The following is a 25,350-nucleotide window of genomic DNA, read 5'->3' as shown; positions in this document are numbered from 1 at the left end:
CATAAATTGAACCAATATATGCGATGACATTCGTTTTTAGCATCTCAAGAAAGAAAGTTTGAAAAAGCAGATATTCAGCTTTTCAACGGTTCTATTAACGTAGGGATAAAATACTGAGGAGTTATAATTTTTTGTAAATATAATATAGCTTAATGGAATCAGTGATATTTTTTTCTTATTCATTGGAAAAAGACAAATTGATTTGTGTACAATAATCATGAAAAAACATACTTTCTGAGCTACAAATAAAAAACGTTTAATTTGGGGATTTCATTATCTTTAAATCTTCTCATGTTGAAAGAGAACATTTTGAAAAAAACAGCATGTAAATCAGTCCAGTAATTAAAAAGTTTATTGTGGACAAAGATTCGATTATTCCCTTTTATATATATAGATTCCTAGAAAACATTAATTGAAAAATTGATGGAGTTAATTTAATTTTATAGTTGCTCCTTACTTTTTAAAACAATAAGTATATTTTGGAATCCTTAATGTTCAATTGAACACACACACAACACATTGAAATGAGTCAGAACAAAAGAAAGAAGCACAAATTTCTTGAAAGCGACTTAATGGATTTTCATTATAAATATTGTAATATGCTCTTTTTTAATGAATAGTTGATATTGATAGATTAATGATTTTGAGTTATGTTTTTATTTTATGTATGTCGTTTCGGTATTGTTTTGGGATCAAGAAGCAAGCTAACCAGTTTTCATTATCTAAAATAAATAGGCTTTTCAAAAACAAGAAAGATGTCGGAGCGCGTCCTTCCGAAGTGTTCGTTGGGCTGTTTGTGTTTTATAACATGGATTGAAATTTGTCAACTTTTGTTGTTCTTATGCAGTAATTATGGAAAAGGAATATTCAAAGAAGAAATGGAAGAAAGTAACAATTATCAACACACTATTTACATCACAAATCATAGCATATAAAGCAGAGCGATTGTACTACAATCGATTATATTTTGGATCGACCAGTGAACATTGAAGATAGAGGACAGGAAACGGGGACTTTTGATTTTGCTGGCTTTGGGAGAAGACGTCCGTTCGGCTAGAGGCGGGAAGGACTAAGAAGCCATTGTTAGGGGTTGGATATAACATCATTGACAAGAAGAGATCAACAATTATCAGGAGAAGCTGTGTAATTGGTTAGTCTTGTTTCAAAATGGAATTAATTGTATTAGTAAAATGTCTAGTAATTAAGTTAAAGTGTTATTAGTAGCAAAGTGTCATATGTTTCTGATTGCCAGGAAACCCGCCCTGAGAAAAGTCTCTTATGTTATAAAATTAATAAATAAAATTTTTAATTTCAACCCAAGCTATCTCTTTTATATTTGAAATTAGTTTAAAAAGATTAAAATTCTTTTTATTTTATTTTAAATAATTTTTGATTATTACAATATATCAAATTATTGGGAATAACATTTGCTACAACTTCTATTCTCTTCACATTTGCGATTAAATCCCTATTAACTTATACGTAAAGTTGCCTTCAAGGGGCTTGGCCTAATTCCCACCCCTTAGCATCATTTTTGCTTAGGAGAGTAAAGTTATGCATTAGACAACTCGGATGAATTAGTAGATATTTGTGATAGCATACAAAAAACTGTTCATACCACTCTATAGAGAACTTGCTAAGTGTCTAATATAAGTTCAAACATAATTAACTTTTAGAATTGTATACCTTTCATTCTTTATGAAAGATTTACTAAGTTTTCAAAAATATAATATACATCAACAAACCTTTTTCAAATCTCTGTTAAGGCAATCCAAATTTTTTACATGATGACCATCAACAAAATCTGTAGCATCTCTGACTAGCCTGTACATAATGTATCCATTGGGATCTAGTGAATCCAGGATGGGAAAAACGGTCTGAAAAGTAAAACCAAAATAATCATTTAAAAAACTTAAAGATTATTAAAAAAAAATTTTAAAAAAATAAGTCATCTGGTAAGAAAGGATATGAAGAGAATTTTCATGCAAACTAATATAAAAAAAATAATTAAATGAACAGAACAGAGGGAGACAAAAGCCAGACAACTCAGTTCACAATATTAATCAACATACAAAATAATTGAGAGAGATTTCTAATTTATTTTTTTACTTTCACTTGTCTATATGTTACTTGGAATATATAGTAATGTGAGGTATTGTAAATTTAGGTTTCGGGTTTTCAACAGAAATACATGTTTTGAGGTCTCCTGAGTCCAAAAAAACAGGTATTACAATATGGTCTTTGTGGATTATAAACCTAGCTCAAAAACAAAAAGTCGTGTGAAACTTAAATTAAATATTTAAAGTTGATATATCCTTAGGTATATTTAGAAAAAATTTGTATTTTACTTTAAGGCAGCGAGGTCCAATTTCAATGCCTGTTATATTAGTCTTAAGGGACATGTCACAGAAAGACTTGTTATTATTATTATAAACCGAAATGAAGGGTCCTGAATTGAAATTCAAAGTCATATTTATTTATAAATTTTATAATAAATTAATTTAAATAACAAATGATAATTATAAAGTAATATTACATACCAGTCCTTGTTCAGCAGTGTAGACAACAATTTCGAAGTTGGGTGCACTGACTTGTTCCAAGAATTTATCAACTCCTGGCCTTTTTTTAAACCTCCATCCTGTTTGGTACTAAGAAAACAAATTATGACATCAGAGAAATTTAATAAAAAGAAAATGTATTTGCTAAAAGAGGAAAAAAACAAAACTTACTGTCCATTCTGGGTGAACTAATAGGTCGGTCATTTCTAACACTAATGTATAAGGTGGCTGAAAATATGGATGTTTCACAGGATCTGGCAATAATTTATCCCTGGATGGTTCTTTGATCATCTGAACATAAAAATATGAATATAATTTTTAAAACATGATTTTTATTATACATGCACAATAATCCATATAATTAAAATTAGGGAGAGGGCCTGTGAAAACCAGTTCTGAGATGCATTAGTCATTTTCCATATACGTGTGAAATAAAACTTCTGTTAAACAATAAACGTACATTGGTACAAAACACATATTAAGAAATCAACTCATTACTATATTAGTAAAACAGTAAATTCTTATCAATCACAGTATTTTCCATTATTCACTGCCACACATCATGGATATTAAACAAATGTACTTTATGTTTTTCAAACTAAAAAAATATAGGATGAATCAGGTGGGAATGTAACCTACATTGTTTTGAACTCAATGGAAATTTCCTATGTATTAAATATACTGAGTGTATCAGGATTAAGTACCAAACCTATAAATATGAATAAATGATTTCAAAACAAGAAAACATTCCCAGAGAGGGTATGTCGGTAAATAATTTGTTTAGTTAATATTCATGTCTAAAGATTTCCATAGTGATGAATTATATAGATAAAAATAAATAAATTAATTTGTGTTCCAACTACTTTATTAATAAAATATAGACATTAACATTCATATTAAATGTTATTCGAAGTGATTATCATGAGCATTAAGCCTGGGATCATTCTTCCACAGCAGCAGTAGCCAAATGGCACTAGATATATGTTCTAATTTCACCAGTATCAATTACCCAACTTGATCAAGAATTAAGTCATTGAACGGGCTTGCTTAGACTTTTTGTTTATTTATTTTAACCCATATAATTCATAACAATGAAAATCTTTAAATGTGAATAATCCTAAACTAAGAGTTAACGGAAAAAGCTTCTTTGGAAATTTTGTTGTAAGATCCTTATTTTGTATTTTTTATTAGGACGCTTATAACCCTGAAAACCCTGTATACTTGGCAAGTGTAACAACTTAACTATCCCCAATAAAAAGGTTGGCAATAACTAAAAATGGAACAATGAAATATGGAGAGGTCCAAATGAAGTGAAGACAATTTTAAGGGCCCTTTTAGCAAATAGTTCACTTTATCATTTCATTTTTTAGTAAAAGGCAATGGTTCAGAACTATTTGGAGATCATAAATACAATTCCAGGCATTAATTAGATCTCTGAATACTTAAGTCAAATAAATCAGGACAGTGGAAAGTTATTAAATTTGCTATCCACAATGCCTAGTATACAATTTCAGTCACACATTTTTTCAATTCAAGTTGAATAAAAAATTGAAAAGTTGGTAGACTAGTATTTTATAATATTTAGTCTACAAATATTTCAATGCACAGATTAATATAAATCTTGAGAATTAATGGGATATAGATAATACCTCAATGATAAAAAGAACATTAAATAATTTAATCATAATAAAAAAAAAAACAAATTAATTATTTCATTATGGTTTATTATGTAAACTATTTATTATATCATTGAATAATAAATATTCTAGTTAATATTAAAGTTTTTCATTATCATTAAAAAAATTATTTTGCATGTAGAAACACCCAACTTCCTCTACATCTTTGGGTGAAAAGTTGACTACATAATTTATTTGCTGTATCTTGGCTAATATTTGGCCGATTAAGATTTTTTTTTTCTTTAAGCTTTGTAGACAATTTAATTGCCTTTTACATAAGCACCTGGAATGTTATTGGAGATTGTTTTCAAACTATTATATCTAACAAACAATAATAATAATAATAAATAACAAAAAGTGAACAGCTCTCCATGAGAACCTGGAGAGAATACCTTTTAAGTAAGCATGGATCTAAAGCCCGATTCATTGATCCAATTTAGATGATTTTTTAATGGTAATTTAATTACCTTAAAGGTTATATGAATAATTTATTATAAAACGTTTATTTTTATTTTCACTCAATGACAAATGAAATACAAGATTAAAGGTCCTCCGATTCCAAGTGCTATATTATATTATTGATTATACACTTTTTTACCATTTTCTATAAAACAGATTGAGTGATACTGATTCAACTCATATCAATGTACATTAAAATATTTTTTAATATCAGCTAAGTCTTATCTTTATTGAAACAGTGTGAAAGGGCTTGAAAGCTTATTTTTCAAAAAAGCTTTCTTTAAAAGCTTATTTTTCAAAAAAGCTTTCTTTAAAAGCTTATTTTTCAAAAAAGCTTTCTTTTAAGTACTTGTAATTTTATTTATTTGAAATAATTAACAAATTATCTATCACTGTTGGAAATAGTTAAACATAAATAAATATAAAATATGAAACAATTTAATGACTTAACTAGAAAACAAATGTCTACACGTTTCCATGGTTATGATATTTTATATTTACATTCTACTCTTGTTCACCATTATCTCGATTTTTCATCTATAGTGTGGTCTAATTATTATTTATAAATTAGAAAATATTCAACACAAATTTTCAAAATTTGTTAGCGGAAAATTAAATACTTTTGAAGCTGATTATTTGGATTTGGTGAAACAATTAAATTCAGAATTTCTTGAAACTAGCCAAGAACAAACAGTGGCGTGGTATTCCCTCAGAAGTAATTAAATTTTAAAATTAACAACCTGGAACTTCTAAAACCCATTAATTTTAGTATCCCTATTCATAACGTGAAGTATTTAAAGGCCTTTAATGTTCCTTCTGCGCAAAATAATTTTACCTATCATTCTTCTATTAATACAACTCAAAGAAAAGCAAATGCTGTATATTTTTATGTTTTTTTAAAGTCATCATATACTTTTAAACGAAAAATAAAAATTATAAGATCCTTTTTAATTTCTTTAATACAAATATTCTAAATATATTAGCTATTTTTCTAATGTTATTAAGTTTTTTAAACATTTATATTTGTACTGGAAGATCGACGATTGACCATGTGTGATAATAAAAGGAAGATGGTCCAAGTTTTGTACTATCTACAGGTTTTGAACAATTTAATATGAGCCAACGCTTCGCCCCACTTTGCAGGGCTTCATCAGGGCTAAACAAAAAATATTAACACTTAAATGAGGTCAAAATAAATGAATTATAATAATAACAATTTTACGTTTCATTGTACATCTCTTTTTTTATTTACTTGTATATTTTTTTTTTTTACTTCATTTAAGTGTCAGTATCTTCTTTAGCCTTGAAGCCCTGCAAAGTGGGGCTAAACGTTGGTTCATATTAAATAGTTTTATAAATATTTGAGTTTTTTTCTTTGACGACACCCATACCATCTTCTTTTCATTCATATTTCTTGAATTTATATGTATTTTTAAATTACTTTTGTGAATGTTTGCATTATTTGTATGCGTTAAAGTTCTTTTATATTTTAAATTATATTAGTTATTTAATTTATCTATGTTTTGAATTTTGTTTTATATTAAGTTACTTTAAATATATATTTCTATTAGTCTGCTTCAGTTTCTTTATGTGTTTTTATAATTATATCCATAGCAATTATGTAAGAACTTTTGTGTTGTTTTTATAAAAAATAAATAGGTTTTCCACACAGCCTAAATACATGTTGGGCCACGTTTGACACTACACAACAAAAATGACACAACCTGCACTACATGAGCAAGCTATACATGTCATGGGGAGGGGGACACGAGGATTGAGCATTTTACAAAGCGTACTGTCAGTGAACGCAGATATTTTATTTAAATTTGGATTTTATTGGATAAATAATTCAATATTGCTAAGTGCTGCGTATTCAGGTTACACCACTAGTATATTGTTCAAATAATCTTAATACTTTGGTTATTAAAATTCTAAACAATCTAGAGTAACGTTTAGTCAAAATTTGTTTATCATCTGTTTATCACATGTTTCCACTTCTTTTTCCATCTGTTTTTTTATCCAATTGACTAAGCCAATCATATTTCAGTCTATATCAGATGTCATTATTTTTGTAATGTATCTGATCCATTTGTTCTATGTAAAGATTCTCTAAAATGTTGAAATTATGTGATATTGACAATATTGATATTTGAATTCAAAATTTTTGTAATGATGTGATATTGAGAATATTGATATTGGAATTCAAAATTATTGAAATTATGTGATATTGAGAATATTGATATTTGAATTTAACATTATTGAAACATTATATCAAAGGATCTTTGAAATAGCCAAAGTAAGCTGATATCATAACCCGAAGCAAAACTGGGCTATGTCAAAATAATCCTGCAATCCACTTCTCAATAAATATCTCATGTGTTTTTTTTTTCAATATTATAAGTACAATTATGAAAACAAAAATTATTACTGAAATATCAATATTTCATTTTGCATACAAGACGTTTTGTTATAAAACATGGTAACTGCAAAAATGAAATCTTGAACAATGTTAAAATGTTAATTACAATATTTTACCTTCAATCACTAAGATTAACCTGGCTCAGGTGGCTACCCACCAACCATAACATTCTATCAACATAATTGTCTCAAGAAAACAAATTTCCTTAAGATCCTTCCAACAATTTACAAAATCAGCCTTTAAAAACCCAATGATGCCAAAAACTGTAATTCATAAAAAAAAAATCATTTAATATGTTTTATGACCGAATGCCTCATATTATTGAAATTTTGAAAAACATAATATCAATACTTGGTTTCTGATATTTGAATAACAGTTTTTGACCTCGATATTAGCTATTGATTATTTTATAAAAATAATCCATGTTATGGAACATTGATATTAACATACCGATATATTTAAGATATATATACTGTTAATCAATATAAATGTCTATATTTAGCATTCAATATCCCATCTTTATTGAAGGAACCTGAAATCTAGGCAGTGTGGCCGAAATCTGTAGCTCTACTACTGTGCCATACCAACATGACATGTTTGTCATCGCATACACAACATTACATAGGTTACAAAGACGGTCATGTATTTATGTCCCAATATGTGCCTAGCCTCATTGTTGGTTAGAGGGATTGGATTTTACAGTGGTGTAATGGAATTTAGAACCTTTGAAATTTTAACTAGTCTGCATCATTCAATAACTATCCAAACTAGATTTTATTCTCGAGGTTGTTCCACTATCCTTTAGATATGAAGTAATTGATTATCAATGGTCATCTTAAGTTATCCAATACACAAAATTATCATTCCTTCGTTAGTTTTAAACTAATGATTACCTTGTTATAATATTCTATTTCATGGAACATCCTTTTGAAAAATTGTTGTACGACAGGAAGTTTACTGAATTCATCCTCAACTATATTTCCTTCTTCATCTGTTTTGGGCCTTCCTTTAAAAAATATATAAAAATGATAATTAGACAAATGAAGAAAGTAATGGTGCGAATACTTAATAATACCAACAGTTGATGTCCGATATATTGATTTTGAAATTTATATAAATTACAAATATGATAAAGTTAATAATGCATATATGTTATTATCAGAAGTAATTATTTCAATTTTAAACTTCAATAAACTATAGCAATAACCTTGCTGACCCTATTTATTCACGATATTTGAAATCAAAATCAATATTTGTGATATCAACACATTTTGTGGAATACGATACTTCTGCACACATTTTTACAATACTTCTACCGAAAAGTTACAATAACATTTAAGATTAAACAATAAATTTTCAATAAACAATTTTTATAAAATATAAGATCTATAACGTTACCTTGGGACATGTAATACCACATGTTTAGTTGTTTTTTTTAAATCTCTTTATATGCAAAAAATTATCATAAACCATTTTATATACATAATAAAATCTATTTTATTAAAAACAAAGTATAAAAAAATTAGGAATATTATGTAAATTTGAATTGTACTCTTTCTTAAACATACTATTCATTATCAATACCTAAGGTGTAAGCTGCAGTTCCTCCACATATTCCAATAGCTGTACCCATTGCTATCAAACTGTATTTCATTTTCCTCCACGAATCATCCCGACTTTTTTGATCATCATTATGTTGTTGCTTTTTGTTAAATTCCGAAAGAGGTGTTTTCAAGTCTGATTCCATCCAAGGTGCTTTAGGTGGAGTATTGGCTAAAAAAAATAAATAAAAGTTTAGAGAATACTAGCACATGGATTTCTTGATCAATAAAATCACAAAACTGTTCCTAATAAACACACTAATTAAGACAGTCTTTCTTATATCAATTTATATACTTTCAGATTATCATTAAAACGGAAATGAAAGTTGATATCAGAAATTATCTTTATACTTACAAGTAAACCTAGAAATAATCGGGGATGTTTTACTGTATACATCCTGCTTTTTTAAAGATATGGAACTAAAGCTTTTAGAAGAGTATAAAGATTGAGAATTTCGAGAAATTTGAGAACAAAATTTCGTCCCTAAGCGAAAACAATCAAAGGCTCTCTTGGCCATACTCTGATGGTGTACCTTCTTAACCTAACCTTACATGTTGGCTGCCTGGACTGTTTTTATTTCAATTATGTTGACAGCAGTGTTACCATTTAAAATGGCGGAGGTAAACACCTGGTGATACCTTCCAAATACTTATTTTAACCGATAGATTCGAACCATGCCCCTCTTTAAGCCTTAAATTTTACCGAAACTTGTAAGCAATAAATGTAGCCGATATTTTTTAATAATGTAGTTAAACAACATGAGGATATGGCGTATTCGGTAAGTTGAAGATTTTGCGCCATGATTTTTAATGGGTACTTGCCTGGGGGCGAATCAAACAAGTTTTTATTTTATTTGTTTTTTTTTTTCTTCTTTCAAAAGTGTTGCTTTGGAAGCCATGGGAGTTCGTGCATTTAGTTCGTAACGATTTCTTGTTCGTTTTTTAAAATTTAATTTATTCAGAAGAATGTTTCGGTTGTGTTTTTTAAGTTGGACTTGTGTATGTGCTCATTTTGGTGAATAATTTCAAAACATGAATAAATCAGATGTAAGATAACCTTGTTGTAGGTTATTTTAGTTATAAATTCTTTGGCTTATGCCTTATAAACAAATTTTACTTAGCTTAGATTTATTGATTATGGAATACAATTCATAATTAACTGTCACTAAGCTAGTATAACACTAGAGAAAACGAAGATTCATCTCTAAAATATGTATAAGACTGAATTTTGTCTTCATTAAAAGACAAACTAATATATTTCTAACTTCAGTTTTTTTTGTTTTTTGGCTTAGAAATAAATGTGACAAATGATCTTTCAGTGATACTTTCGTAGTTAGTTATTGTAATTTTATTGCCTTAAATCAATATCAAAACTTGAACTGAGTATTATTGTGTTTTAAGTGTTAATAAAACATACTAACTAAATTTTGTGTTAGATTTGTATGTCAATTACATTGTTAAATTCAGTTAATGGTGAGAAATAATTGATATGGATTCCGCCATTTATTCATTTCCGCTCCTGAAAGGTTTATTTTCATCCATATTTTGGCTTGACTGTTTAAATTATTTATCCAACCTTTATTTTACTGATTGAAAGTAAATAAAGATATTAATTTAGTGTTTTTCTGTTTTGTTTATATTTTTTACATTTATAAGATCGTCAGTTTATTTGAGTTAGCTTCCATTATTAATAAATAAATATTTAGGTTTTAAATGTCATAAATAATTTAGCAAAATCTATATTTTGCTTATGTGGTAGCTATCACTGTAAGTAGTAGAAATAATTTATTTTTATATAAACAAGTAGTGAATAATAGTGATTATTAAATTATTGCTGATATTTAATATTTAGTTTACTAGACCCTCCCTACATGTGTACGAAAAAAATTATTATATTTATTGATAGTTATATTTTCATTACTATAATGTTTATTTATTATGTTTTAGTGTGTGCGAGTGTACTTTGAAATAGGACATGAAACATCTTTAAGAAATAAGCGTACTATTGAAGGTTTCACTCATGACTGGGAAGTGTTTGTAAGAGGAGTAGACAATGCTGAAATACACCATTTTGTTGAAAAAGTGGTGTTTAATCTTCACGACACTTTTCCTAAACCAATAAGAAGTGAGTATTGATAGTTTTGCACTTTATTTATCCCATTAGATCACATAAACCCAAATATATTACTTAAATGGTTGTTTATAATATTACTGATCTGAATTTTAAAGAATGTAAAATGTTTGTTTCTAACAGTATTAACTTTATTCATAGATTAGCTTTCAAATTGATTGCCATTGTTAGCTCTTTTTCTCTTTGTTTATACCATGAGGTTGGTTTCATTTCCCTCACCCAACCGTACTAAATATACTTTTATATTGCTATGAGATATGAAATTTTCTGTTAGACAACATGATTCATTGTTTCCTATTAATTTTTAATATTTATTACCTCCTAATCACACTTTTATTATTATATTGTTGTACTAACCCCCAACGTATCTTCAAAAAATTTAATGAAACTTAAACAACTCTTGATTATTTTTACTGGATATATTCTTTATGTATATATCAATATTTATATATATTCTTAAGTTTTATATTTTAATTACTTTGGATATTAGACACCATCTCTTTGTCTCTCAATGTGTTAGAGTTTTATTTATCTTATTATATTATGAGTTATTGGTGTTACAATTAGGAGAATTGTTTAGTGAGGCTTCTTCAAGCTACATTTATTGTTAATCATGGATTTGGGAATTTTCTTGACTATATCACCTACAAATTCTACATGACTGCTGCAACAGTGACATCAGATTTTCAATTTGCCACAAAGCCTGGGATCCAATCTGTCTCAAAAAATGAATGCATCTTTGTATATAAGTAACACGAGTCTACGCAATGTCTTAAACCAACTCAATAAACTCATATGGAATTACTGAAAAAAGGCTTCATAAGCTTCAGGGTCCTGCCAATACTCTCATTCAAGAAGCCTTCTCTAAACACATTGTTGAAAAGAAGCTCTATGGTGTTTCTCCTGGAATAACAAAAAAGCATGAAGTATAGAAAAAATACAATTGAGTAATTATTTTCCTGATATCTGCTATTGCTTGTTTTGTAGTGCTTTTGCTAGTTGTCTGTGATGCTGATAGTTATGTATAGAAAAATGAAGAGAGAAACAAAAATAGGTTTATTGTTTTATTGTTAAGAACAAAAATAAAAATTGCATAAAACCCAAAAGAGGTGTTACAGATCATTACTGGTTGGGTAATTTCAACTCTCATTGCAGCCATGGAACTCTGAGCATGTCTCTTGCCACTTCAAGAGAAATCTGTGCAGTTTCTATTTGAGAAAAGCTTACGCGATGATAAGATTACTGGTTCACTTTTCTCAAAGCAAATGAAAGTAAAATTCCCAACTCACTTACTAACCAATTGTAGGCAGAATATAAGTATCTCTCAATTAACATTATAGCATGAAGCTTACTTTTTAGGCAACTTAGACTTGTATGTGACCTGAAGGATTCCTCTTACCCTAAGCTAGAACTGTAGTGGTCAACAATTTTATTGGGAAAATATTTTAGTGACGTCTTAAGATGGTTCTTTGAAGTTGAGATCTGATTCATATGAGACGTTCAGAAATAAAGTGGACTATCCCACATTTTTGTGAAAATTGAGTTTGAAATGTCAAAGCAGTTTATGTTATGCCATCTGGCGACTGTATTATGAATGTTATTGATTTTTAAACCATACAGTTAGTTCAACAGATCGCCTTTGATAGTGCTAAAGTGGATCAGGTTCTGCTAACTGATATATAATGCTTTGCAGTTACTCATTGAAATTTAAGTATTCAAATTCAAAACTAGTCTGAATTAGTTAGGCAAAAATTTTATGAATATGCTCTTAGCGATTTATCTCAAAATCACTGTTGGATAAGTAGGTCCACTCTCCCTCTCAATGTCTCTTCTTTATGTTTATTTTGGTTGTATATTATATAATGTGTACTTGCTTTGATATTACGCATTACCAAATATTTTACTTTAATGCAGCTTTTCCTGTAATGTCAAATATATAAATATTTAAACGTATACAGTTGTGTAAGGCGAAGATTCGAATTAACTGAGGAACAAATTTGGATTTGGATCTTGTTACAATCTAATATTCTTATCATGCAGTCACATTAGCATGCGAACAGTAGTAATTATTATCTGAGAAAATCTACTAGACCAGTAAAATCTAGTTGGTTACTTGGTTATTTGTCACTTTAAGTTTACTTGATACTGATACGCTAGTAATACATGTGATAGAGATAAACCTATTACAGAATATCTTGTTCATCGATTTTTCACGATGATAATAATAATCAATGTTATTACTGCTAATTTAATTTTATTTCTCAATTGTAAACTTGCATATATAGCAATTGTCTTGGTCATTTATTTTCTAAATATTTTAAAGTAGACAGATTAGTTAAATTACATGTATCATATCCTATTATAATTATTTTGATGACCTGGAATTTTTCCTTTAATGATCTGTAAATGTCTGGGAATTCCATCAATAGATTTTAGTAGAAACTCTTCATACTGCTCGATTAAGAAATGAAAGAAGAGAGTCTTTGTGAAGAAATGAGACAGCTCAAGATTTTCCTGGCTAAACTTAAAATTTTTGTAGTGAGTAACCTAGGGTCTTAATAGCTGAATATGTTGGAGCGAGGGTATTTATTCAGTATTTATTTTGTGGCAACTCCGATAATCTTCAATGGAGGGCTTCAACCAAAATAAAAAAAAAGATCTTGAAATTATTTCTCAGAAGTGCCCAACTATGTCCATCCTCCGTCCAATGAAGACAACATTAGTATTTTTATTATTAATTCTTATTATTATGATATTATTAAATTAAGTAAGATGACATTTCTAGATGATAAAGCTTTTTACTATTCACTGATAATTCTGTGAATTATTTGTATATTGTATAACAAATTTATTTATCTTTGATTAGAATGACAATTGGATTGTTGTACTAAAATCTTAGAGATACCTGCTTTATTTTTGTTTATTAATAGATATTTTTGTTTTGTTTTTTAGCTATCAAAGAACCACCCTATTGCTTGAAAGAATCAGGTTATGCTGGTTTTAACCTGCCAATAGATATTTATTTCAAAAATAAAGCTGAGCATCGAAAACAGCGTTTTTTTTATGATTTGACTTTTCCGGAAACTGGTCCTCGATTGACTAAATTAATTAAAGAAAAGGCTGAGTTCCCAAATCCTCCTGAAGATTTCCGGAGAAAACTTATAAGAGGTGGTGGGGTAAGTGATTATTATTATAACAAAAAATGATTTATGCCTAATGAACTTGTTATAGTTGAAAATGAAAGCTGAGTTTTTGAATTATTGATACTTCCACAGAAATTTATTTCATTTTAAGGAATTATGGTAACCATTTGAAAAACTTGTTTCAAGATCTCATTTTACACAATTTAGCGTTACATGAATTTATAGAAGTTATTTGTGCAACATGTTCTCTTGTACTCATTGTCCTCAGTGGCTGTTCTAACAATTTTGATGTAATTTACCTAAAATCTTCAGCTTTAAGACTATAACTAGAGATTGAATCTTTGTGCAGTAAAACAACGAAAAACATCTAGTAAAAAACCCACAATGTGTATTATAACCTAAATCCTGCAATAATCAACTTTATTATTTAATTTCTAATATTAATATATGTAAAGTTAATCTAACTTTGTTTGAATTAATTTAAAGTCGCTAAATACTTACATACATTTATCCCAACATACCTTAAAACCAGAGTTGGGCAAATATTATTCGAATGACGAGAGACGAATACTTTTTTATTCATGAATTTTCTACTCTAATACTTTTTCATTCGTCATTATTTTACACGAATAATCAATTATTCGTACAAAAACATATGATTGACCATTCGAATACTTTTTCATTCGTCATTATTTTACACGAATAATCAATTATTCGTACAAAACATATGATTAACCATCCGATTACTTTTTTATTCATCATTATTTTACATGAATAACCAATTATTCAGGCAAAACAATTCAAATAACCATTTGAATAATTTTATATTCATCCATTTTATAGAAAAATAATCTCTTATTCAAAAAAATTAAATGATTAACCATCCGAACATGTTTGTATTTGTGTAAAGTCGACATTATTTGTCTTAGAGGTATACATAGATATATTTTATGATCGCGTATAGATTAATTTTAACTTTTCTGATTTATAACATATAAAGGTCCCTTTTTTTGTTTTGGGATATGTAGAATATGAAAATACTATCGATTTATTTTAACTTTACTGATTTCTAACATGTTAGGGTAAAGAGGCCCTAACATGTTAGAAATCAAGAAAGTTCAAATAAATCGATAGCATTTTCATATTCTGCGTATCTCATGACATATAAAGGGACCCTAACATGTTAGAAATCAAGAAAGTTCAAATAAATCGATAGGCAATCTTAAAATCGATAGCATTTTCATATTCTACATATCTCATGACTTATAAAGAGACCCTAACATGATAGAAATCAAGAAAGTTAAAATAAATCGATACATGAATTTAAAATCAATATCTTTTTCATATTCTGCATATCCGAAAACCTAAAAATTGGCCCCTATGTGTTAGAAATAAAAAAAAATAAAATTAATCGATATGGGATCTTAAAATCTATAGCATTTTCGTTTTGTACTCGTCTGAGTATGTGAAACAGGACCCTCATACATTAGAAATTGAAGGTGGTAAAAAATAAGTGAATTAAAAAAAAAAAAAAAAAAAAAATCAAATTTTTATTTGAATAATATGTATTCGAATAATTTTTCATTCGACTAATTTTTTATTCGATTGAAATATTATTTTAAATATTTGAATAAAAAAAATATTCGGATTGTTTAGTCGTATTTTTATTCGAATAAAAATTTATTCGTCTCTCGTCAATCGAATAAAAACTTCGAAGAAAAAAGTATTTATCTCTTGTCAATCGAATAATTTTTGCCCAACTCTGCTTAAAACTGAACTACTCTCATTAACCTCAATCTCAACTTTTGTCCATAATTGAAAATCTATGAGGAAGCTAATTGTATTAAACAATTTTTTAACCCTATCATGAAGGCTGAAATTAACTTTTTCAGCTTCTTGAAACTATCTCAATTTTAAGTTAAGAAAAAATATGCTAGGTGCTCTGTAGAAAGGAATATTTAATAATAATCTTCCAAATAAAATTATCTTCTCCGATATTATCTGAGTAAAAATTAGCTGTTCAATTGTGTATTTACGTATGAATATAGCATTAATCAAAAACATAACAAATAATTATTTAGTTGATAAGGATAAATTTTTATCAGACCAATCGATTTTTTGTTTAATTTTTATTCAAATTAATATAGACAGGTAATCCAATATAATAATAAAATTGAAATTCTCATTAGTCACAACAAAATCAAATGAAAGGAGGATTGGGAATCGAAGTTAAAAAAACACGCTTATTTTGGAGTGGATTTTCCATAGTTACCATAAACCAGTGGTTAATACTATTCCGAGAACATTCTTCACTTGTGTTTATTTATTTTGTTGAATTTGATTCTTTATGTGTTAATCAATGTATTGTTTCACCTAAAATTTGTTAATATTTAGCTATTTATCTAACAAGGAAAAAAACAATCAAATAAATGAATATTGGCATGCATACACCTTTATGTGTACAATATGAGAAATGTTGTTCAAGTATTAAATTTTATTCAACAGAAATCAAAATTTATCCTTAAAAGAGTAAAACATGCAATTTTTTGTAGAAAAAAATTCAAAAGGTGCAAATTTGTGAAAAAAAAAAAAAACCTCCTAAACATGCAATTCTGTGGAGTACAAAATCTGTTTTATTTGAATGTCTTTTCCATGATTCGAATTTCTGTCGAAGCTCAAAAGAATTGGAAGCTAGGGAACAAAAAATGTAATTGCACAAAAATCTGGTCTTTAACTACGTTTAATGTATTATATATTTTCTTAAATTTTATTTACCCATTACTAAAAAGGTATAAAGTTTTTGAAAATAACTTGAAACATTATTAAATTTCCTTCAGAAAAATAATATAACCTAAATCAGGCTTGCTCTATTAAAGTTACTAAATATTGAATTTTTACCTGTTGTTTTAAATTATTTTATATTATATTATATGTTTTGTTAAATGTTGGTGCAGGTCGGTGTAGGCAATGATACCACCACTAGTGCTGAAAAAGCAAATAGTATTACAACAAATAGTCATGGGGATGATTCTAAATCATCTCCTCATTCTGGAAAGCCTAAACTAAATAACAATAATTCAGACATACCAAAGAAACACAAACCAAAGGTAAGATAATTTTATTATTTTTATATTAAATATCTATTTGTATATGAATATATTTAAATTATTTTTGATTTATTTTTGTTTTAATTGTTTTTAATAAAAGCGAGGATGAAGGCGGGAAATACTTGTTATTTTTCAATTTCGAAACTGCTTAGCTCTAGCGTTCTATCCAAAAACTTAAAAATTATAATTTACTTATATGAATTAGAAGTTATAGCATTGCAGCGTGCAAGGTTGTAGGGCTTAGTAATGAGCGGATCCCTTAAATGTTAATAAACACTGAACCGACAGGTAAATGCCTGAGAGGTAGACCAAAATGTAGATGAGAGGATTGTGTTAAAACTGATTTAATAGAATTAGGTTTAGAGGGGCATCACTGGAAGGATGTGTGCATAGAGCGTTTGGTGGTGTCGGCATCAAATCTTCGGGTTCGTGAAGCCTTTATTATTATAATTATTAATTGTTTTTCACTGGGTTGTTTCAAGCATAGACCAGGGATACCGCAAGCAAATGCTTGGGCGCCATGGCAGTATTATTTCATTTTTACAATGATTTTGCAATTTAGAAGTAGAATCTATTTATGTAAAATGGCAACACTATCATCTAAGGATAAAATGAAATAAACAATATTTCAGTGGATTAAGGGTCATGCAGGGATTCCAGATAACAATGCAGTTGATAAAATGGCTAAATTACTATAGGTCTGCCAGTATACACTAAGTTAGCCGGTAGTACACTGATTATTATAAAATTATTAAATTAGATCAGATAGAAAACTGGCCAAAACCAAATCTGGAGAACCCTACTGAGCAGTTTTTTAAAAATATATTTTCTCATATCATTCAAAAGCTGTGGTTCTCATAACCAAACATAAAAACTTAGTTGAATCATAAGATTTGCAAAAACTACCTACATAAAATAGGCAAAACTGAAACTTTTCAGTAGCAGTACTTTTTTATTTTACATAGGTGTCCATTATTAATTGTTAGCAATTAAAAATATACCATGTATAAAGTGCCTTTGATATTTTGCATTTTTATAAATGTTTGTGCATTGAAAGTGCACTGTTCTTCTTCTTTTCCTACTTATTCAAACGCTAAACACTAAATTTTTGATGACTGACAAAGATGCTGCAAAATTGTTTAAGACCAACAAGGGTGCTGGAAAAAATGTTTTAGACCAACAAGGGTTTCTTGGCAAAAAAGGCTTGGGAATTAACATTTATATATTTATAAATATGGGCTATATTTTAACAATTAAACTTTGATTCTTCATATCAAATAATAACCAAAAGCTTTTATTATTAGATGTTCATGACTGCAATATGGAAGAACATAATTAGTTTTCAACTCTTTTTTTCTTCTTTACTACATCTCCTGACCCTGACCATCTCCTTTTAATTCACATACAATCAATCATCCATATATGTACACTTTTATTTTCTACAAAGTTTGCTTTTGTAAATACTGGAGTGGTGATTCAGATTTCAAGCTAAAAACTTCACTCTTTTCTTCTATTGTTTTCAAATTGCTCTGAAACTATGCGCCTGAAAGAAGAAGTTTACTTATTCTTTCTTAAAAAAAGAAAAAAAAATTTTATTAAAAAACTTTCCAAATGGTGATCAAAAAATTTTTGAATATTCCTTTCCAAGGATGTACTAGAAGTGTATGCAATAATTCTTTATAAAATTTCATTATATTTGTTGTTACAATGGGTAGGAGTTGAAAGGAACCTAGTCCAACCGTGAAGAGTAGTGAAAGAAAAGAAATGAACTGCTAAATTTTGTTATTGTTGTATTTTAAATAAGTAAACATAATAACATGAAAGCATTTGAACAAAATACAAAAATTGGAAAAAATAAAATTTAACTAAACATATATCTCTTACAAATTTAAAATTAATATTTAATAAAAGAGAGAAAATAAAATGTCTTTATATCACCGTGATTGCTGGGGCCCCCACTGTGGATAAGGTGTTTTCCTAGGTGATGTCCGTGTGGAGGTAGATCGACAAATATATGTCCATCTGCCTTGTTCTTATGGAGGATGAGCCAAAATTGTAGCTTGCCCGCTGTGTGGAAGTAGCTAAGAAGATGTAGATGGCCAGACTGCTGGCTACTAAACTGAGCTGGTGTATGTGTATACAATGGGACGCTCATATGTCATCTGTTCATTAGCCATATAAATATTAACAACCGAGAGTAGTTTTTTAACATAATAAAAACCATATGTTCACATAATTGATTATTGGACCATATGTTGATCGCAACATTTGTAATACTTTGTGTTTTTAAGAAATGAAACCATTTTTTTCCTATACAAAAATTAAAGCTAATTAAATCAATGTAAATTCATTTTGCTTGACTGATATCAAACAGATATTTTTTTCTCAAATTAGGAGATATGTAGGAGAAAGATATGCAGAGGAAAATGTAAAAGAAAGTCCTCTATCAGGCTCCAGTCATTTTTATTGGCTATTTTATATGCTATCTGCCTTTAATATTATTATTATTTCTTCCAATTTCATTCTTCAATTAGCTAGAAAGTAGTTCCTCTTTTCCCTTCTGTTCTTGATGACAGTGAACAATCAATGACTTAGTATATTCTCCTATGGACTATGGTTGCTATCTCAAAACTAATTGGAAGTTCTAATTTAATTTTGGTCATTAAAGTATAAATGTTTAAGCCTTCTAGAATTGTAGTAATAGTTCATTTGCTAAGCTTAAATAGTTATCAGCATTATTTTTCTAATTTTGGTTTAAAAAATTATATACTTAAATTTTTAATTTATTTTAGGAAACTTCAAAACCTGAAGAATCAAGAGGAAATTCATTTGCAGCCCTTTTTGGGACTCCGATAAAAACAATTAAACACTCCCCAATCTCTAAACCTGCTGCTAAACCTTCAAGCTCTTCAGAGTTTAAAAGTTCTCATGAAAAACAAGTAAGAAATCAAATGAATTGTGGTTTGTGGTTTTTATACTGTTAACTAATGCTATTTATTTTTAGTATGTTTCTTTATATAGCTTAATTTTTATTTTTTAGACACTGTTTTTATCAGCGTTGTAATATCATTTTTGTGTTATTTAGGCAAAAGACTCTTCAAAGATTTCGAAACATAGTCCACATAAAGACAAAGAGAAAGACAAAGAAAATTCCCTCAGTAAATATAAGGATAAAGACAGGGATAAGGAAAAAGATAATGAAAAGTCAAACAAAGACAAAGACAAAAATAAAGATAAAGAACACAAAGAAAAAGATAAAAGTAAGGATAAAATCCTGAAAAAATCAAATTCTCCCATACCCCCTAAGGATATTAGTAGGAAGGATGAAAATCCTAAAAGGTCCTCTGACGAAAATAAAGATAGAAGTAGTTCAAAGAATGATACTATAAAAGAAAAGAAACATAAAGAAAAAAAACATAAAGAAGAAAGAGAGAAAAAAGATGTTCACAAAGAACATGAAAAAAAAGAAAAGATCATTGATAAAATTGAAAAGAAACCGGAAATTCCAAGAGAAAAAGAGGTGAAAGAAAACAAATTTAAATCAAATGAAAAAGAAGAAAAAAAAATTAAGCCCATAGAAAGGGAAAAAGATCGAACACATATCACTGAAAAGCAAAAGCACAAACATAAACGAAAGGAAAAACATAGAAAAGAAGATGATAAAGACCGTCACAAAAAGAAACCGAAGGAGAAAACACCAGAACCTATTCCCCCTCCAAAAGCAAAATCTCCTACTCCACCTCCACCGCCGCCTCCCCCACCAGTTCCTGTCAAACCGGCTATCAATCCTCTTAACATGCTTATTCAAGAATTATCTGACAAAGATTCTGATTCAGATTTTTCAGTAAGTATGGAGGAAGATATCAAAAGTGATCCACCTTCTGAACCACCTCCGAAACCTAAGATTGAGGAAAAAAAAATGTATGTGCGGGAAGAAAGAGAGAAGTTGAAAAAGAAAGAAAAAAAAAGCAAAGATGAAGATAAAGAGAAAGAAAGTAAAAAGAGAAAGAGAAAAACCAAAGATAAAGATAATGAACCTGTGGAAAAAATTATTAAAACTGAAATAAAAGAAGAACCTGTAGAAAAATCGCCTAAGCGTGAAGAAAGATCAGAATCTCCTGAAACACAGTTTACCGATGATTATGTAACACAATTGAGAGACCTTCAACAAAAAATTATGACTTTGCAAGATAACGCTGATCTTCAACGTGTGGTCCAAGTAATTTCAGAAACGGGTCAGTTCGAAATCACGCAAAGGACATTTGACTTTGATTTGTGTGCTTTAGATAGAAGTACTGTCAAAAGATTACAAGATATGTTTATTACCGCTTCTTAAGATGCTAAGTTTTATTTCATTTTTAAAATTGAAGTATAGATCTAATTTTTGTTGGAAAAATTTATTTTGCTCAATTTCATTTCATTTTTTTTTGGAATTTGTCATTTCTGAATAGATTTATTTGAGTACCTATGTATTTTATTTAATGTTTAAAATAACATTACATTATTTCTGATTTCCTAAATATTTTATTTTTTAGTTGTATGTAAATAAAATCTAGAAGTAAGTTAAATGTACAAATAGAAACCATCTGCCTCATCGTTGCCTTTACAGTGGCCTGAAATAAAACTATTTAGTTTTGGTATTTGTTGAATTTTAATAATATACACTATTGTTGAATGATTGGTACAGACTATACCAAATTATATATTGTTTTAGCGAATACATTGAACTATCGAAAATTTATTATCTGTGTGATGAAATTTATTCTGATTATTCCAATTGTGCTTCATATTAATTGTAGGGCTTAACTTGGTAAATTTGCTGCCTTAGGACAAATAATGTAAAATGGGGTGATTTCGAGAGTGGCTAAATAAATAATAAAGAATATTTGCACTTTCTATATTTTTATATATTAGCGAAATTGAAATTTTGTAAATAAGTGTAAAATATAATGTTAATATGGTATTAAATATCAGATTTATCAACGAATGATATTTAAAAATCAGAAACAATAGACTGACATCGCACTCTTGAAATTACTCCTTTTTTAAATTGTGACCTTATTTGGCTACTCTCTGTGATGAAGACCGCAAATATATACAAACATATAGAAAATAATAATAATAATAGAAAATTGAAGTTTTATTTATGAGAATTGTAAATATGTAAATAGTATCACTAATTTAATAATTAAAATACAATATAAAAAAAGAAAAACAATTATCTAGAATGTATTTACCAGTGTGTTATACACAGAACTGAACAGTGTAAATAAATATACCTTAATACGTAATGTTATGGATTGATCATGCAATATGTTTATTGCCATTATTTATAATAGTTTTAAAATTATTTATTGCATTTGTTAAAATTATAATTTATGATATGTAGTTAGAAAAAATTGTAGTGAAAAATATCAACTATTAATTTTGGCAATTGACTAAAAGTCGCTTTTGATTATCCTTAGCCAACCGGTGTTGGCCTAAATTGAAAGTGTGCTCTGTGTGGCCAAGGGTAGTTTTAAAGATCAAGTTATATATCCATCTTTAGATTGCTTCCGTAAATTCTGTAATATGTTTTTCAATTTTGAAAGTGTATTCACATAAGTTATATAGTAATGTATTGTATTTAATTATATCCAATTTAGCTTCCTATTGATTATTCATAAGTTTTATAGCCTCGGCCATACAGGAGTTCTAGGCCAATCATTACCATTGTGGTTTCAGCACTGGAAAGGTTAAGGAGTAAGGAATATTTAAAAATTTATTCTGATTGTTGAATTTGTAATAATCAAATTTTATTAATTGCTTTACATCAAAATCTCATGTGAAAGTCTTTAGCAAAGATAAGATCTAAATTTTTATGTGAACAAAAGAAGAGAAACCGTATATGTACGGTTATTGTGATTAGGGTAAGTGTTGAATGAATTTCAAACAATGATTATTTTTAGATTAATCTAAATGAGTGAATACTATTCACATTTGAACCTTAATTTTACATTGTACCTGTTATTTTGTTAATAATAACATAAAAATTAAAATTAAATAAAGTTATTCTGGTGCTGTACATCAAAAATTATACAGTCTGTTAATTACTATACTATACACAGCTGCTCGTAATAATATCCTTTGTAGTTTCTATCTATTTTTCCATTACTTTTTGTTTCCTAATTATTGAGTATTTATTTATATTATTTTTTCTTTTTTTTTATATATATATTTATATTTTAATTAGTTATCCAATTAAGTTGTTCATTTATTAGTTTTACTTTTACATTTTCAAAGAAATAAAATGAAGTTTGTAAAAAAAAAATTAATAATATTATTTTTAGAAAAGGTACATTGATTGTTAATTTATTTGTTTTTTTAGACTGATTTTTATTATTTCCTATTGTATTTTTTTTTTTTTTTATGAAGATCTCTAGCTATTAGACCATACAGTTTCTTTATTTTTTCCTAAATACAAAAAAAGTGATTGGTTTTATAAATAAATTATTTATTTAATTTATATAATTAAGATTAAAACAGCTGTTTTCTTCACTGTTTCAGTTTAAACGCACTTGTAAATCTTTTTACATTATTAATTCTCTAAAAGAAATATTGTTTATTGACTGTTACATTTTAGTTTATTCTAAAGACAAAAAAAAATTAATAAATTCTGTTATGTATATAACTTATGATCTCAGGTGGTGTGGGTTGTTAAGTTAATTTTGGGGATATAAGTTACGAAGAACATTAAACACATTGTGTGGAATGTTTTGTTTTTAAACCAGAATATATTTATAAATAATTTTTTTTTATATCCATGAATTTATGATATATGTTAACTTTTACAATTATTATTGATTTATGTAAAGTGTGAATCTGGTCTTACGATCTAGTGTATATTTTAAATAATTTTAATTTTTTTTTTTTTATGTAGTTTTTGTAAGTGTAGTTACATGGCCAGTTCTGTTAATCAAGGTTTATATATATTTTTTTTATTGCACTAGTGAAATGTGAAATTTAGCCACAAGTTTGTTAGAAAACTGTATAATTGATTTATTATATATATACATATATATATACTCTACTTTTGTAGAGTTCAAAAGGCAATAAATATATATATTTTCTTTTTATAAATATTTTTGAAATATCTTATACAAAAAGTATTGTTAGATTTTGTTTAATGAGCTGTAGCCAATTTTGTTTTTGTACTTGCTGATTGTTTCTTGTGTTACATACACGTAGGTTTAGCTTATCTATTACCAAAATTTAGAATGTTTATGATATAATTTAGTGATTTTATTAGTTGCTGTATCAATTATTAATAATATACACAATCAGCACTTTTGTGTGTTCTGTCTCACCAAGGAGGTTCCTCAAAAACACTTAAGTTCGATGACTCACTTAAATTCCAAAAAAACCGAACGTTTAGTGTTATGTGTTCAGATGGATCTCTTTCTTTAATTTTATTTTACCACCTTTTTAATTATCGAAAATGAGGACCATCACAAATTAGTACTTAATAATTATGAAATGTGTTCCTTGCAAGAAACAAAATAGCGAACTAATAAATATTTTAGTTAAATTTGAACATCGTGTGTGATAGTTTGTAAATCAGCTTTGCCTTAACCATTATATTGTTGCAACTTTTTTTCATTTTGTATATACAGAAGTTGAATATAGTTTTATGGCTTATTTATTTCTAAATAAATAACTTCAAGAGTGGTTATTCATTAATTACATCCCTCATTGTACTTTTAATCTTAATTACCCGAAAGGGACAATACATGTTGGATTTGTATGTAGAACCAATGATCTGACAATTGAATTAATTTTTAAAACAACTGAAAAAAATAAATACAGTGGAACCCCACTTACTTTTTAAACTTTTTCATGTTCGGTTTTGTTTCTCTAACCTATTTAAACTTTTAATTCAGTTCATAATTCTATCTTGTACTACCTATTTTGGTATTTTTATTTCATTGTAATAAACCAAAGTTTGTGTTATGATGATTCACTTAATGAAAAGTAATGATATTCATATTGAAAGAAGATAGTTAACCATACGAAGTAAATTGTAGGAAGATAGTCCAGATCAATAAAGGTATCTAAGTAGTAAAAAAAACTATTTATTGTAAGCTAATGTTTCACCCCACTTTGCAGGGCTGTCAGATTGGAACATTGAGAACAACTGAACAATGAAAAGTAATGATATTTTTAGAAAAATAAAGCAAATTGCAATCCATCTTGTAAATAATTTAAATGAGCTGGGCT

The 25,350-nt window shown here is 27.8% G+C and overlaps 2 protein-coding genes across 3 annotated transcripts in view; one reads left to right on the top strand and one right to left on the bottom strand.

Annotated features, from left to right (window-relative positions):
* The window catches only part of LOC106683275 (mitochondrial import inner membrane translocase subunit TIM50-C), a 15,762-nt gene extending 6,466 nt beyond the window's left edge, over positions 1-9,296 (bottom strand). The window contains exons 1-6 of the mRNA XM_014424642.2: positions 9,069-9,296; positions 8,697-8,885; positions 8,006-8,118; positions 2,730-2,849; positions 2,541-2,648; positions 1,746-1,877 (exon numbers count right to left, since the gene is read on the bottom strand). Coding sequence (XP_014280128.1) covers positions 1,746-1,877; positions 2,541-2,648; positions 2,730-2,849; positions 8,006-8,118; positions 8,697-8,885; positions 9,069-9,231 — 825 coding nt within the window. The 5' untranslated portion in view covers positions 9,232-9,296. The remainder of the gene's footprint in view (positions 1-1,745; positions 1,878-2,540; positions 2,649-2,729; positions 2,850-8,005; positions 8,119-8,696; positions 8,886-9,068) is intronic.
* A 16-nt stretch (positions 9,297-9,312) lies between these two features.
* Positions 9,313-24,801, top strand: ear (ENL/AF9-related). Of its 2 annotated transcripts, none has more exons than XM_067044890.1 (6): positions 9,313-9,492; positions 10,661-10,838; positions 13,797-14,020; positions 16,942-17,094; positions 19,887-20,033; positions 20,180-24,801. In XM_067044890.1, the coding sequence occupies exons 1-6, from the start codon at positions 9,481-9,483 to the stop codon at positions 21,428-21,430; spliced, it is 1,965 nt and encodes a 654-aa protein (XP_066900991.1). In that variant the 5' UTR covers positions 9,313-9,480; the 3' UTR covers positions 21,431-24,801. The 2 variants fall into 2 exon arrangements, with proteins under 2 accessions (XP_066900991.1, XP_024215104.1); XM_024359336.2 differs by lacking the exon at positions 9,313-9,492 and adding an exon at positions 9,517-9,760.
* The last annotated feature ends 549 nt before the right edge of the window (positions 24,802-25,350 follow it).

The sequence above is a fragment of the Halyomorpha halys genome, unplaced genomic scaffold, assembly GCF_000696795.3.
Source record: "Halyomorpha halys isolate HHAL.00 unplaced genomic scaffold, Hhal_1.1 Scaffold475.1, whole genome shotgun sequence".
Taxonomy (NCBI): domain Eukaryota; kingdom Metazoa; phylum Arthropoda; class Insecta; order Hemiptera; family Pentatomidae; genus Halyomorpha; species Halyomorpha halys.
The sequence above is the reverse complement of the archived record's forward strand: the minus strand, read 5'-3'. Positions and strand labels throughout refer to the sequence as shown.